Source organism: Fistularia commersonii, chromosome 20, assembly GCF_037954325.1.
Source record: "Fistularia commersonii isolate RoL2024-O1a breed Wild chromosome 20, RoL_Fcom_v1.0, whole genome shotgun sequence".
In the NCBI taxonomy this organism is placed as follows: Eukaryota; Metazoa; Chordata; class Actinopteri; order Syngnathiformes; family Fistulariidae; genus Fistularia; species Fistularia commersonii.
In genome coordinates this window covers 8,565,992-8,579,894 of record NC_141303.1, presented here as the reverse complement: position 1 = coordinate 8,579,894, position 13,903 = coordinate 8,565,992, and the positions used below count along the sequence as shown (strand labels likewise).

General features: G+C 39.2%; 1 protein-coding gene across 2 annotated transcripts in view; it reads left to right on the top strand.

Moving 5' to 3' along the window:
- The window catches only part of grm1a (glutamate receptor, metabotropic 1a), a 34,229-nt gene that overhangs the window by 18,027 nt on the left and 2,299 nt on the right, over nucleotides 1-13,903 (top strand). For both annotated transcript variants that reach the window (XM_086167075.1, XM_086167074.1), the window contains exons 4-8: nucleotides 2,254-2,489; nucleotides 4,120-4,366; nucleotides 4,935-5,103; nucleotides 9,048-9,174; nucleotides 11,639-12,575. In XM_086167075.1, coding sequence (XP_086023201.1) covers nucleotides 2,254-2,489; nucleotides 4,120-4,366; nucleotides 4,935-5,103; nucleotides 9,048-9,174; nucleotides 11,639-12,575 — 1,716 coding nt within the window. The remainder of the gene's footprint in view (nucleotides 1-2,253; nucleotides 2,490-4,119; nucleotides 4,367-4,934; nucleotides 5,104-9,047; nucleotides 9,175-11,638; nucleotides 12,576-13,903) is intronic.

The following is a 13,903-nucleotide window of genomic DNA, read 5'->3' as shown; positions in this document are numbered from 1 at the left end:
TGGAAGGAAAGTAGATAGGGAGACTTGGTGGTGGAATGAGGAAGTGCAGGAGTTTATACAGAGAAAGCGTTCAACAAAGAAGTTGGACACTGAGGGGACTGAAGAGAACAGACAGATATACAGGGAGATACAGAATAAGGTAATTTTAGAGGTAACAAAGGCCAAACAAAGGGCGTACAATTACTTTTATACTTGGTTGTACAGTAAGGAGGGAGAGAATGATTTATACAGGTCGGCAAAACAGAGATAGATATGGAAAGGATGTACAGCAGGTCCCGGTGATAAAGGACAAAGAGGGAAACGTATCGAAAGATGTTAGAAGGGTGATGGGAAGATGGAAAGAGTACTTGAAGAGCTGATGAATGAGGAAAAGGAAAGCAAGGGAAGGGTAGAAGAGGCGACTATTGTAGACAACAAATTATCGGAGATTAGTAAAAGTGAAGTGAGGAAGGTCTAGAGGAAGACCAAAGAGAAGATCTATGGACATAGTGAGAGAGGATATGTATGTAGTTGGTGTGAGAGAGGAGGATACAGAGAATAGGGTTAGATGGAGAACGTTGATGCGCTGTGGCCGCCACGGGAGGGAAAAGCCGAAAGAAGCAGACACTAGCTTCATGACACTGGTCTCATTGTGTATTCCTTCAATCTGACATTGGGGTCAATGAGAGTAGTTGTTGATGAAAAGGTCAGACATTGACACCTTCACACACACACACACACACACACACACACACACACACACACACACACACACACACACACAGAAAATCACAACAACATCCCTATCTATCACACTGAACATCCAACATGTGCCATGTAATTGGTTCCATTGTGAGCCAGCCTAATTGGTGAGATGCTGTCAATAGTGCAGTTAGAACCCAAAACCCATATATAGAAACACAAAGCCTAAATTCAGAGCTGCAATGGCTCAAGAAGAAAGAGAGGAGCCCAGAGCAAGGATGTCTATCTGTTAATTTGTTTTTCTGTCTCTCCTTCACAGGTGTTCACCATTGCACTCCATGCTCACCAATCACCCCAAAAAATTGTTGGGGTAGAAATTCCCACATAGTTACAGCGGGAAACAAACTCTATCGAGCTTTTAAAAAAAAAATAAGAGGAAAATATCTTATTACTATTATAATACAAGAAAAGTAATGAGTAACATATTGATCAATAATAATAATAAAAAAACTTTATCAGTCGTCATGCTGCTATGTAAGAATAAAACTGACCAAGTTAAGATAAATTGACAATAAATCCAATAACAAAGAGCGCCTCACAAGTGAAGCAGTCAGCTGTTACTCCCTGTAACAAAGCCTATTGTAATGAAATATCATGTCATAACTTTGCTAATTAATAAGATTTTACTTCATCAGGTACCCAGATATTTTAATAATCTGCTGCATTATGAACATTTTAGGTTCAATAGTAGACACATTTTTCCACATTTTGTATAAACTACAATTTTTAACAATGCATTCCTCATTGTTCCCCAGCTATGCTTAATGGGATCCCTTGCACTCATATTTGAGTCCAAATAGCAATTGTATTGACTAACTTCCAGTCACCTATAATGTAAGTTTGAGGGAATCCATTAGACATACTGTATATTTTCTTCCATTACAGCATAACATCTTGTACTGTCAGCTGCACACCATAATAATTCTACAATACTCTCTTCTTGCCTTTATGCAGATGGCAACTATTCCAGAACTCAATGAAATATGATCACTGAAGTTAGAACCGAAATGTGCCAAATTAGTGTGTGAATTGCAAATCCATGTGATTTTATTAATTTGAAGTATTGTGCCTCTAATCATATCTGTGCATTTGATGACAACTCTCTGTGAGGGTTCGATCTGTGTATTTTGTGTTGACAAATGTAATGAATGTGTCTCGTCCTAAATTAACAATAGACAATTTCCTGAAAGAGGTCTTGCGGAACTTCTTGATTGTGATTTTACGTATGAATTTCATTCATTCATATGAATTCCTGCAGGGGTCAGTAATATTGATCTAGTGCATGGATTTATGAGCATTCAGTGCTCGTCAGTTATACAGTGTGAGGTGTAATTTGTAACAGCAATCCTGATGTAAGACCTGTTTGGCAGTGTCAAGTACATAGTATTGTCATTGTTTAGCTTTTGCTCTATGTCAAAATGATAATTGTTTGTAGTAAATCAGTACTATAATCTTTTATGGTTCCCCCTGTGATCTTTTCATCACAGCCTCTTCTTTCTCTCACTGCTGCAGTGATGGATGGGCAGACCGTTATGAGGTTGTGGAGGGCTATGAACAGGAAGCAGACGGAGGAATCACCATGAAACTCCAGTCAGAAGTTGTCAAGTCATTTGATGACTACTATCTGAAGCTGCGTCTGGATACAAACACCAGAAACCCTTGGTTCCCTGAGTTCTGGCAACACCGTTTCCAGTGCCGTCTGCCTGGCCATCCGCAAGAAAACAAGAACTACAAGAAAGTCTGCTCTGGTAAGTGGAATCAGTGTTTTATGTGTTTTATATTTCTTGTTTACATTTGCAGGTTCTGACAATGAATGGAGCTGTTACAAGTGAATTATTCACTCATTTTTAAATATTGCATCAACCTATAAACTTTTAGCTAGCTGTTAATAAAAGTATCATCCTAACTCATGAAAGGATTATTAAAACTTTCAATTGTTTTCTGTTTTTCTCTCTGAACACATTTTCCCTTTGCTACCTAAAGGTGACCACGGTAAATCGTATTCTTGAATCAATAATATTTCACTTGCAATTTAACAACATATCCAAATGAAAACTTAACAGTGATTATCTGCAACAAATGTAAAGTTCAATATACTATCATATACATTCTTTGCTTATTATATTAGAGAAATACAGTCATAGTCCCTTTCCCACATTATTTTACTGTCCATTTCACACTTTTTAAACATGTCTATAATTCCAAAGACCTTCAAGGCGGTAAGTGGATTTTTCTAGTTAGACTATTGACAGCTTTGATAGAAAATGCACCTGCACTCTATAAGCACACACTCTTTCAAGACGGGAAGACTTTGATTGATGCTTTATCAAACGCAACGCTCACTCTTAGAACCTCTCTTGAAACTGCAATTTTGTCAAATGGGGAGATTGCTTGATCCTGGCAGGTTCTTGATGGGAGTAAAGACTGCATCAGTCAAACTCTTATGTTAAACACTTGGTGAGAAAATGGAGATAATGGCCTGACACTTAAAAAAACAACTGCACAAAGGAATGGCTCACCCAGCGCACACTGCTCTATCTCATGAAACGGTTCTTATGAATGAATTCCAATGAAAAGTTGCATACCAAAATTCTCAGAACCAAAAAAAGCTTGTGTCTGGCGCTGTCGACCAGCAGGTGCTCGATCGTGTCCTTGCTCATTCCAAGGCCGGTCGATTGTTATGACCTCAACTTCCTGTCTATAATTTTTGAATTCAAATTCTTCGGTTTTTTTTTTTGGGTTCATGAGTTGCAGGTGGCTAACCCTGCTTGGCATTTGTGGTAGTCGATTTTCAGAATGAATTTTTCAGCACAACTATTCATTTGAATTTTGAGCAGTTCCATGAGAATATGTTGCACTTTTTTCCCAAATCACTGAAAACTATTGTACGGTGACACAATTTTTTTTCAAAGAATGTGCATGTCAATGTCAAAAACAGAAGTATAAATTTTTAAACTGTGTTTCAAATGCAGAGTCCGAGGTTGCAAATGGAAAACCAAATTAATAGTTAAACACTGAAAGCTTATGTTCCATTGTTTTATTTTTATACCCATCCTCTGCAACAGTTTAACAATGACGGGGCCCTGAAATACCTTTATACATGATATTAACAATACTTTTCCTTACAACGTTTCTCCACAACTGCTTTCTAATTTTGCCTTCAAGTTCATGTTGTGATTAAATATTGTGTTTCTAAAAGAAAATTCTTTTTGTATCAGGTTTTCCAGCCCTAAAGGGACAAGCAAGTTACCTTAGATTATAGTACAACCTTTTTAGTGTAAATGCACTTTGCACCAACATATAAACACATGGCTGGCAACAAACCTCTCATCCAAAGGCTTTCCTTTTTTAATATTTTATTCTCCTCTCCTCCAACAGGAAATGAGAGTCTGCATGAAAACTATATTCAGGATAGTAAGATGGGCTTTGTCATCAATGCCATCTATGCCATGGCCCATGGCCTCCATGATATGCACAAGGAACTGTGTCCAGGGCAGACAGGCCTCTGTGAGGCCATGGACCCAATCGATGGTAGCAAACTGCTGGACTACCTGCTTAAAACATCCTTCAGAGGAGTTTCAGGAGAGGATATCTATTTTGATGAAAATGGAGACACCCCAGGGAGGTGAGAAAGGGGGGAGGACTAACATGGTTTGAGATTATTTGACAAGAAATTTAAATTGAGATTTTTTTCGTCCTTTGTGAATTACTCCTCTCTCATTGGCACACACACAGACATGTGTGCGCCAATCATGAGCACAGAAGGATGTAATTCGTTTGGACTGGAACCGATTCACTGGATTGCCCACAGTGGAAACCACTTTCATCTGTCCTCAGTACAACAGACATCAACTGACAGTCAAAAAAACATAGCCGTGTCATTCCTTTGTCAGCTAAAGGTTAGGTGCATGTACCCCAGGTTCATTTCTAAATTAAGGCCAAATTCTGCATTGGGATAGGCAGCTGATTGCACACTAACAATTACAAGGCTATTCAAAAGACGTTTAAGGTGAGAAAAGGTTTTCTAGAAGAATTGTCGGGATTTGTCTCCCATTCCCTCCCTCTTTATTTGTCTCTGCCTCTATTTTTTGATGTGATTCCTTCCCTGCCCAACTTGTCAAGTCTCATTTTCTTTCTTTAGCAATAATCAAAACAATTCTCACTCACTTTTATGTTGCCCTCTCTCTGCTTAGGTATGACATCATGAATCTCCAAAGTGTTGGGGATGACCGCTATGACTACATAAATGTTGGCTCCTGGCATGAGGGTATCTTGAACATTGATGACAACAAGCTGTGGATGAACAACAGCGATATGGTCCGCTCAGTGTGTAGTGAGCCCTGCTCCAAAGGACAGATAAAGGTAGACAAGTCATCTTCCTATGGGCAACATTTTCTGCTTGCAACTGCCAATTGCTTGATAAAAAATCATGTATGAAGGTATTTATGTCATCAAGGTTATATCCCAGTGAATCTTATTGTCTGAGGCACCTGTAAGTTGCCTGATAATAGCTGAAACAAGTTGTAGTTAACCATTCATTTGACCTACATTTGTCAAACTACCCTATTTCTTTGTGAGTGTGTGTGTGTGTGTGTGTGTGTGTGTGTGTGTGTGTGTGTGTGTGTGTGTGTGTGTGTCTGATTTTCGTCAGGAAAACCCAATGTCTCCTGTTGGATTTACTATATCGTCAAGTCTGGTTTCTGCTTCTTCTTATTCATTTCATTCTTGGCACATGGCTCTAATTTGTGCTTTCTGAATTACATGTAAAATGAAAATAGATTATTATGCTAATAGTGCTGATGTTTCACATGTGGACATTCTCTTAAGAGACATATGATGAGTTTTATTAAATGGTGGGGTAATGAAGAATTTATGTTTTTTTTTTTCCTCTACTTTTTATTAAAATGAAAATGGAATACAATCTCAGGTCGAATAATGAATATGCCTAGCAGTGTACCATGTGACAGGGAGAGGTGAGCGATAGATGAGTCTCTCCACTTTGGAGAGACCTTTATATGCAGAAAAAAAAATAAAAAATCAGTGTTCAAAGGAATGTGATGGAGCAGTTGAGGCACACAGTCTGATGAAGGAGCCATTTATCAGAGGACAGGTTGTGAGATACTGTATGGTGTGGGGTGCTAATTTCCTGCTATATCAACAGTGTCAAGCTGTCTGGAGACATGGCTTCAGATTACTGAATTCAGATGTTTATGATCAGCAACGCAAAATATATCTATTATTCTGAGACTTTACTATGGCGCTTTATAGTAACAATGGAAAAAACTGACATTGCTGAGATATTGACGTTTGATTTTAATTTAGTTGGCAGAAACACTCCTAACAGAGCAAAGAGAATTTAAATCACTTTGCACATGATGATTGTCTTTGAATATAAATTTAAAGTTTTTAATAATGATGCAAGTCTTTCAAAAAACTATCTCAAAATCTCTGGAGCCTCAGTGCCACCATTTTGTTTGATACAGGAATTTGCATATACATGTGAAGACATGGTTTACACTGATTTTCTTTCTTCCTTTTTATCTGGTTGGAGAGTAGATAAGGAGACTTGGTTTTGGAATGAAGAAGTGCAGGAGTGTGTGCAGAAAAAGAGGTTAGCTCAGAAGAAGTGGGACACTGAGGAGCCCGAAGAGAGTAGACAGGAGTATAGGGGGATGCGGCACAAGGTGAAGTGTCGAGAAAAAAAAACCAAATGGTATACGATGGCTTGTCTGCTAGGTTGGACAGTAAGGAGGTAGAAAATGATTTATAAAAGTTGCTGAAACAGAGATGGGAGGGGACATGCAGTTGGTTTGGGTAATATAGAACAGAGGGAAATTTCTTGACAGTCACCAGAAGTGTGATGGGAAGTTGGAAAGAGTACTTTGAAGAGCTGATGAACGGGAAAAATGAAAGAAAACGAGGAGCAAAACACTGTTGTGGACCACAAAGTAGCAAGAATTAGGAAAGGCGAAGTGAGAAGGACAATAGAGGGGATGAAGATTGCAAAGACAGTTGGTCCTGATGATGTATCATCACATATACCTGTGTAGGTATAGAAGTGGCTGCAGCACAGTTTGACTTGATAGTTCAACACAGTCTTAGAGAGTGAGAGGATGCCTGAGAAATGTAGAAATGTGCTGGTGCTGAATTTTAAGAACAAGGCAGACGTGCAAAGTTGTGGAATCAACAGAGGAGTAAAATTGATCAACCATAAAGAGCAACAGAGTGTGGAAAAGAGGTAAAGAAACATATGCAGGCGGGTTCAAATGGGTGGATAAAGGTGTCAAGGGTAATTATTGATCAGCAAGAAAGAATGATGCACTGTCTAAGACAATTTACAGAATAGTACTCTACCTCTAGCTCCGCCTCCTCAGTGCCACTGTCTCCAGAGATGAAAATATTGAGGTTCTCTTTGGGAGTGCTGAGGACGGACAGGGTCAGGAATGATTCCAGAGTAGCAGCACTTTTTTGATGAAGTCAGTGATGCCAGATTAAGATGGTTTGAATATGTACAGAGGACCACACATGAAACTCACCAATAACCTTTGACCATACAAGCACAGTCCAGAGGCACAGTCTAACCCGGGTATTTTGAGGTTGTCAGATGGCAACACACATAAAGAAAATGTCAGTTATCTGGTTGATGTTTTGGGAAATAAAGAAGATAATGATAATTTATACTTTATTGAAACCCCCGTGGGGAAATTCCTTCTCTGAATTCAACCCATCATGGATGAACCATGAGCAGTTGGCTGCCGTCTATCAGTGCCAGGGGACTAGTTAGGGGTTCAGTGTCTTGTTTAAGAACATTACAACAGACAAGGAGGAGACGGGAATCAAATCAGGAATGTTTAGTTCCAAGGATGATCCCCCCGCCAGCCCCATTATACATACTGTTCAAATGCATTGTCGAGAAGTGTATAGTTTTGTTTTAATGCTAGAGGGGCACAACTCTGAGAGAACATCATGTTCGTTGAGTATGAAAATCAAAAGGCAGGCAATCAGTGACGTGAGGAAAAATTGTTCCTCTGGGACAGACTGTCATGGCAGGTCAGCCATTAGATGTTGAGATGTTTCCGTTTGGACTAGCTTTGGCAACATGAAATCACTGTGATGAGCGAAAAACATAAGAGCGCTTATCTGTTGAAAAAGAGAGGGATTGCAATCCCAAAAATCTTCTTTTAGCACTACTACAATATAATGGATTTTTCATAACGGCTCAGAAATCTTCACATTTTCTTTTTGGTAATCATCAAAAGCTTTTTACATTGGCAAGCTATATTTCCCTGGCGTTCTTTTTTTTTTTTAATCATGTTCCATATGTTTTATAACAAGTACAAGAATTGAGAAATATCCCTGAGAAATTTTCATTTTTTAATCACAAAACCTTACCTAAATCTTTCACATCTAACTGAGATAACCAGCCAGATTCTCAAATAATTGTAATTATATGTGGTATTGACCTCAGTTCGGAGACATGTTATGGCTTACCGACAATTTTCAGTCAAGTTAGAAACCATGTTGCCCTGAGGGAGTGTTCACCCCCTTTCCTGGCTGCTCACATTTCCCCCTCGGTCTACTTTGTTTCCTGCCCCACTTATCAGTCTGTTTTACATACCATAGTTCTTGTAACAGCTTCTCTGAGAGCAGAGAGAAAAAGGAACGCTCATCATATGAACAGTATGTCTGGCTGGATGCTATATATCATATACTGAAAAAAAATAGTTTTGACTTTTGTGGATTGATAATTCAGGTTACTTTGATGGATTCCTTGTCACAGTTCTATTAATGTTTTGACACACAGAAGTCAGCGTCCACTTCTTGTGGTTGTTTTATATCAATGTATTTACAGAACTGTATAAAACAAAAATACTTACGATATGCCCCAACACACCCCGCAAACCCACATTTGCCAAAGCCTTTTTAATGACTTTCATGTGAAAATCTACAAAAAAACAATAAAATTATTTTAATAACTCCACACTTGTATTCCTTTTGGATGCTGCAGCCACTTCCCAAGCAATTGATAGATACTGGGACCAGATTTCATTGTTCATATAAATAAATGAAAAGCAAAAACAAGTGAAGTTTGAATTTTCAAGTTTGGTAACCCATTCCTTGAACAATATTTTCTCTTTTTCTGATCTACTGGTTTTGATTTTAATACTGATGACCAAAAAAGGGTGTATTTAATATTTTAGTTTCTGTTCGCTTTCAATAATCTTGGACCCTGAGCTGTAAATATTATGTCTTTAAATGATGACGTTTTTTTTTCTCATTGCTGTTGTCTGCCCTTTTTGCACTAGGTGATCAGGAAGGGTGAAGTGAGTTGTTGTTGGATCTGCACCACATGTAAAGACAATGAGTATGTCCAGGATGAGTTCACCTGCAAGGCTTGTGAGCTAGGATGGTGGCCCGATGATGAACTAGCTGGTAAGACAAAAAAAGCCACACACTTTGATTCAAAATATTCTTTTCTTATTACATAACCATCTCATGCCCAATTTTCAACTTGTTTCAAACTGCTCCAACCTAGGATCACACACAAGCCTTTTCACTTCCTAGACAGATCCTCGCAAATGTCACACGACACTTCCTTTCTCCGGAGTAATTCATCATCCATTCATCATCGTGTGACTGCTCTCTTAACCTTGACTTGGCTGCCCAAAATCGACACTCTCCGCTCTGCCCTTTGACTTGCTGTGAACGAGATGTTATTTTGACAGTGATTTATAGAGTTTAGAAGAGCTCAAAATTCCCAGGTGTAAAATTGGATTTTATACTCTGGAACACACATGGCTTAAGCACATGTCAATATTGTGTCATGGTATAAATGTTCAATTTTCACACTTTGCTTGAACTCAAGAGAACCAGTATTACATTGAACTGTACTTTATTTACCTTGATTTAAATAAGGCCTGTTAACAAGTTTCATATCCTGTTTGTCTCTCAAAGACCAATGAGAACTTTATGAGAAATATGGCCGAGGCTTGAGCTTTGACCCTTAATTATTCAAAGGTTGCCTCCTTTGAGAGCTTCGATGTGACAGGACTTGGAGGAGTAGGGGATTTTTGGGATTGTGTGGTGCGAGATAAGTACCTAATTGAAGCAGGGCCATCACAGGATCTTCCATTCAATGTCAATTATTGTGGACAGTAAAAGCTGACAGGAGTAGATATCTGATGTGATCTAAACAAGCAAGGAGTGAGTTACCAAGCCAGCAAAAAGTCCAAGAGATCAAACTGACAAGGGGAGCAGACAAATCAGGCAGAGTTGCGGGAAAGTGTCCCATCACAGGGACCAGTGCAGCAAGCACATTGGCGCTAACATAGATGCTATGACATCTGGCAACCTGTTGGGTCATAGGCTACGGTCTTTATACTGGCCCGATTACCAGGGATCAGGTTCAGTTGAATGTAAACAGGTGATGGACAGAGCAGTGGAAAAGTAAACATTCCAGGTTTAGAATCTGCAAGCCGTGGTCGGTTGTATAAAAGCTGGATGCAGATAACTGTTTCATCTCTCCTACCCATGTCCATTTACACGGTGTTAAAATTGCTGATGGTCAAAAGTAAACGTGTCAGATTGCCAATGTGAGACTCATTTGAAGTACACATATTTACCTGTTCCAAGGTGACAAGTTACTTTATTTTGAAAACTCTTTGTTATTTGACACATTTTACCAAATACTACAAGTAGGTTTTTCTACATTTCTTTGCCTGTCAAGGTACAGACTGTAATACTATTAGCTGCAGCTGCAGCATGTAATTTATGGAGTGTTAAGCTGGGGAAGTCCTTGGATGTCAGTTTTCTCCCATTAAGCTCTATTAAGTGAGTGACACACACATACATGTATATTTGGTGTGGCATAAAACTGCTAGAGAAATCTGGCTGAGCTGGAGCTTTAGGACGTGGATGATGACACATGTAAATTTGTTTCCATGTGATTTTAGGCCATACCACAAACCCAAGTTCACAACCAACTGTCTCTTACACTCTGCCATCTTAAAGGTTTCTTTTCACACAATGATGGATATCTATAATCATGGCGCCAACAGTGGGAGCAGTGAGACCACTTAGCTGGGACGATGTTTTTTGATAACAGCACCATCTAGACATATGGATGTCCACACCATAGTTTTGAGGGTCTTTGCATTGTTTGAGTGAACTCCATCTATTGATATAGATGTTATGTGGGCTGTATATTTTTATCGTCACTACTTCAACTCATCACAAAGAAGGGGCACAGTGCTGGTGATAAATACTGATTTGTTTATGATAGTTGGACTTTTATTTTAAAGTAACATGAATCAATTTCAAATAGATGACTATAAATACACAAAGTGCTTCTAACACAAAATAAGCAAATATAGCCATTTGTAATTCATAATTTATACTATATTAATCCCTTGTGAGGAAATTCCTTCTCTGCACTTAACCTATCATGGATGAATCATGAGCAGTTGTCTGCTGTCTATCAGCGCCAGGGGACTGGTTAGTGGTTCAGTGTTTTGCTCAACAACACTTTGACACACTAGGAGGAGCCAGGAATTGAACCGGGAATGTTCATTTCCAAGGATGATCGCTGTACCTCCTGCACCACACCATCCCTATTTGCAGAATTGAACAAACAACCAAAATCTGTTCGATTAAATATTATTTTATTAATTTACTGAACAGAATTTCCTGAATGTCCTTTACATAGCAATCAATATAAAAACACACAGCTAGGCTTGCAAAAATTGCACCATGGATTCATTTGATAAATAGTTCAACTGTTGGTTTTGTGGCAAACTTTTGTCAACATGGTCCTAGAAATTGTTATGTATGTTTGCTGTTGTCTGCAACTGTGCTCTCTGTTGTCCAAACTGTATCAACATCTCCTCGTTTCTTCCAGGCTGCCAGCCCCTTCCTCTGAAGTATCTGGACTGGGCCGATGTGGAATCCATTGTTGCAGTTGTTTTCTCCTGTGTTGGCATCCTGATCACCTCCTTTGTGACCTTTGTCTTCATTCAGTACCGTGACACACCTGTGGTGAAGTCTTCCAGCAGAGAACTGTGTTATATTATCTTGGCAGGCATTTTCCTGGGATATATCTGTCCCTTCACCCTAATTGCCCGTCCCACGGTGGCTTCCTGCTATTTGCAGCGGCTCCTAGTGGGTCTGTCATCTGCCATGTGCTACTCTGCCCTAGTGACCAAGACTAACCGCATTGCCCGCATTCTGGCAGGAAGCAAGAAAAAGATTTGCACCAGGAAACCACGTTTCATGAGTGCGTGGGCTCAAGTCATCATCGCCTTTATGCTGATCAGTGTACAATTAACTCTGGAGATAACGCTCATCATTCTCGAGCCTCCTGAACCCATCAAATCGTACCCGAGCATACGTGAGGTCTACCTCATTTGTAATACCAGCAATGTAGGCATGGTCGCACCACTTGGATACAACGGCCTGCTAATCATGAGCTGCACCTATTATGCCTTCAAGACACGGAACGTCCCAGCCAATTTTAATGAGGCCAAATATATTGCCTTTACAATGTACACTACCTGCATCATCTGGTTGGCCTTTGTGCCCATCTACTTTGGCTCCAACTACAAAATCATAACCACATCTTTCTCCGTCAGCCTAAGTGTAACCGTTGCCCTGGGGTGCATGTTCACACCCAAGATGTACATTATCATTGCCAAACCAGAGAGGAATGTCCGAAGCGCCTTCACCACTTCTGATGTGGTGCGAATGCACGTTGGTGATGGGAAGTCTGCAGCGCCTTGCGGGAGCAACAGTTTTCTCAATATGTTCCGCAGGAAGAAGCCTGGATCTGGCAATGCCAAGTGAGTAATCTATTGTTATGATTCTTTTTTAACTTGTTTATGCAATAGAGATAAATGGTGACTGATAAAAGTACTCCTGTTTAACAGACAGCTATCAGAATATGTTGAGCCTTTTATAATAAATGATAATTTAACCTTTTTTCTCAAGTAATGTGCAGATAAATATGTTTAAAGGTATCCCACCAATATGCTTTGTTAAAACTAGATATGGCTTTTAAAACTAACTTTTTTGAGATTCACAGCAGTGACACAAGCAAAGTTGTCTAAAGTAAGGAGTGGGGCTGAGTTTAAGAGTGAGCTCGATATGTTTATGTTCGTCTCTCATCCTCGCTACCCAGTCTGAACTCGTAACCTTTTTAACTTTCTGAAATGAGCAGCAAATTGTCTGCTTTTATTGACACGTCGGCATGGGGTCATTTCAGCTCTATTCCTGGAGAGCTGTACAGTGAACTGAGACAATTACATATACATCTATATTACAAATCACCAGATAATCAAGACTCATGACTAAATTGATGATACAACTTTACACTGTATGCTAAATCTGGTCACCTGATACACAGTGTCATCATAGAAAAACAATATATTAGGGATAGAAAAGGATTATCTACAGTTTACAAAGGTATATTTGATCCAAATTAACTGAGGCGTGACATTCTTTAATCACTGATACTTTTATGTTACCTCTGGCCAAATTAGTCGCAACATTTCAAATTCAGGTCATATATCTGAACATTTAAGACATAACTTTCTTAGAGCTGTAAAATACAAATACAAATTTTTGACACTGCAACCCTCCATGAAGGAGATCTGCCACCATGCTGCTTTTGGTTTATCCTGAATTAACCTCCCATTTAACTTTTCTCAGCATGAATGACCCTCCCCTCCCCACCTCCATGACTAATCACATTAGAGGCAGTCTTTTACTTCATTCCACACTAAACTCCGTCCGAGTCGGACCAGATCAAGCGCCAACAGAAATGCTTTCAAAATGCATGTATCGAAATTTAGCTACAAGCATACATCAAAAAAAGAACTGGATGATCCACATTTCTGTTCAAGGCAATTTCAGGATCATAATGCTGTCTGCAGCACATTATGAATCTATCTATGTGAGGCTTTAAGGCTTTTACAGATCATTAGTGAACCCCTTTGCATAGCCGTTAACGTCAAGTGGTGTGGCTCATAGAAATGTTGAAATGCTGTAGTTCTGTGGTGTTATGTTGCTCTTTTGTTGATGATGGGTTTTTACTTTTGATCTTTTTTTTTAATCTGTAATCTCCTCCTGCTTTCCTAAAATGGTAACTTGAGTCTTTGTCTCATTCATA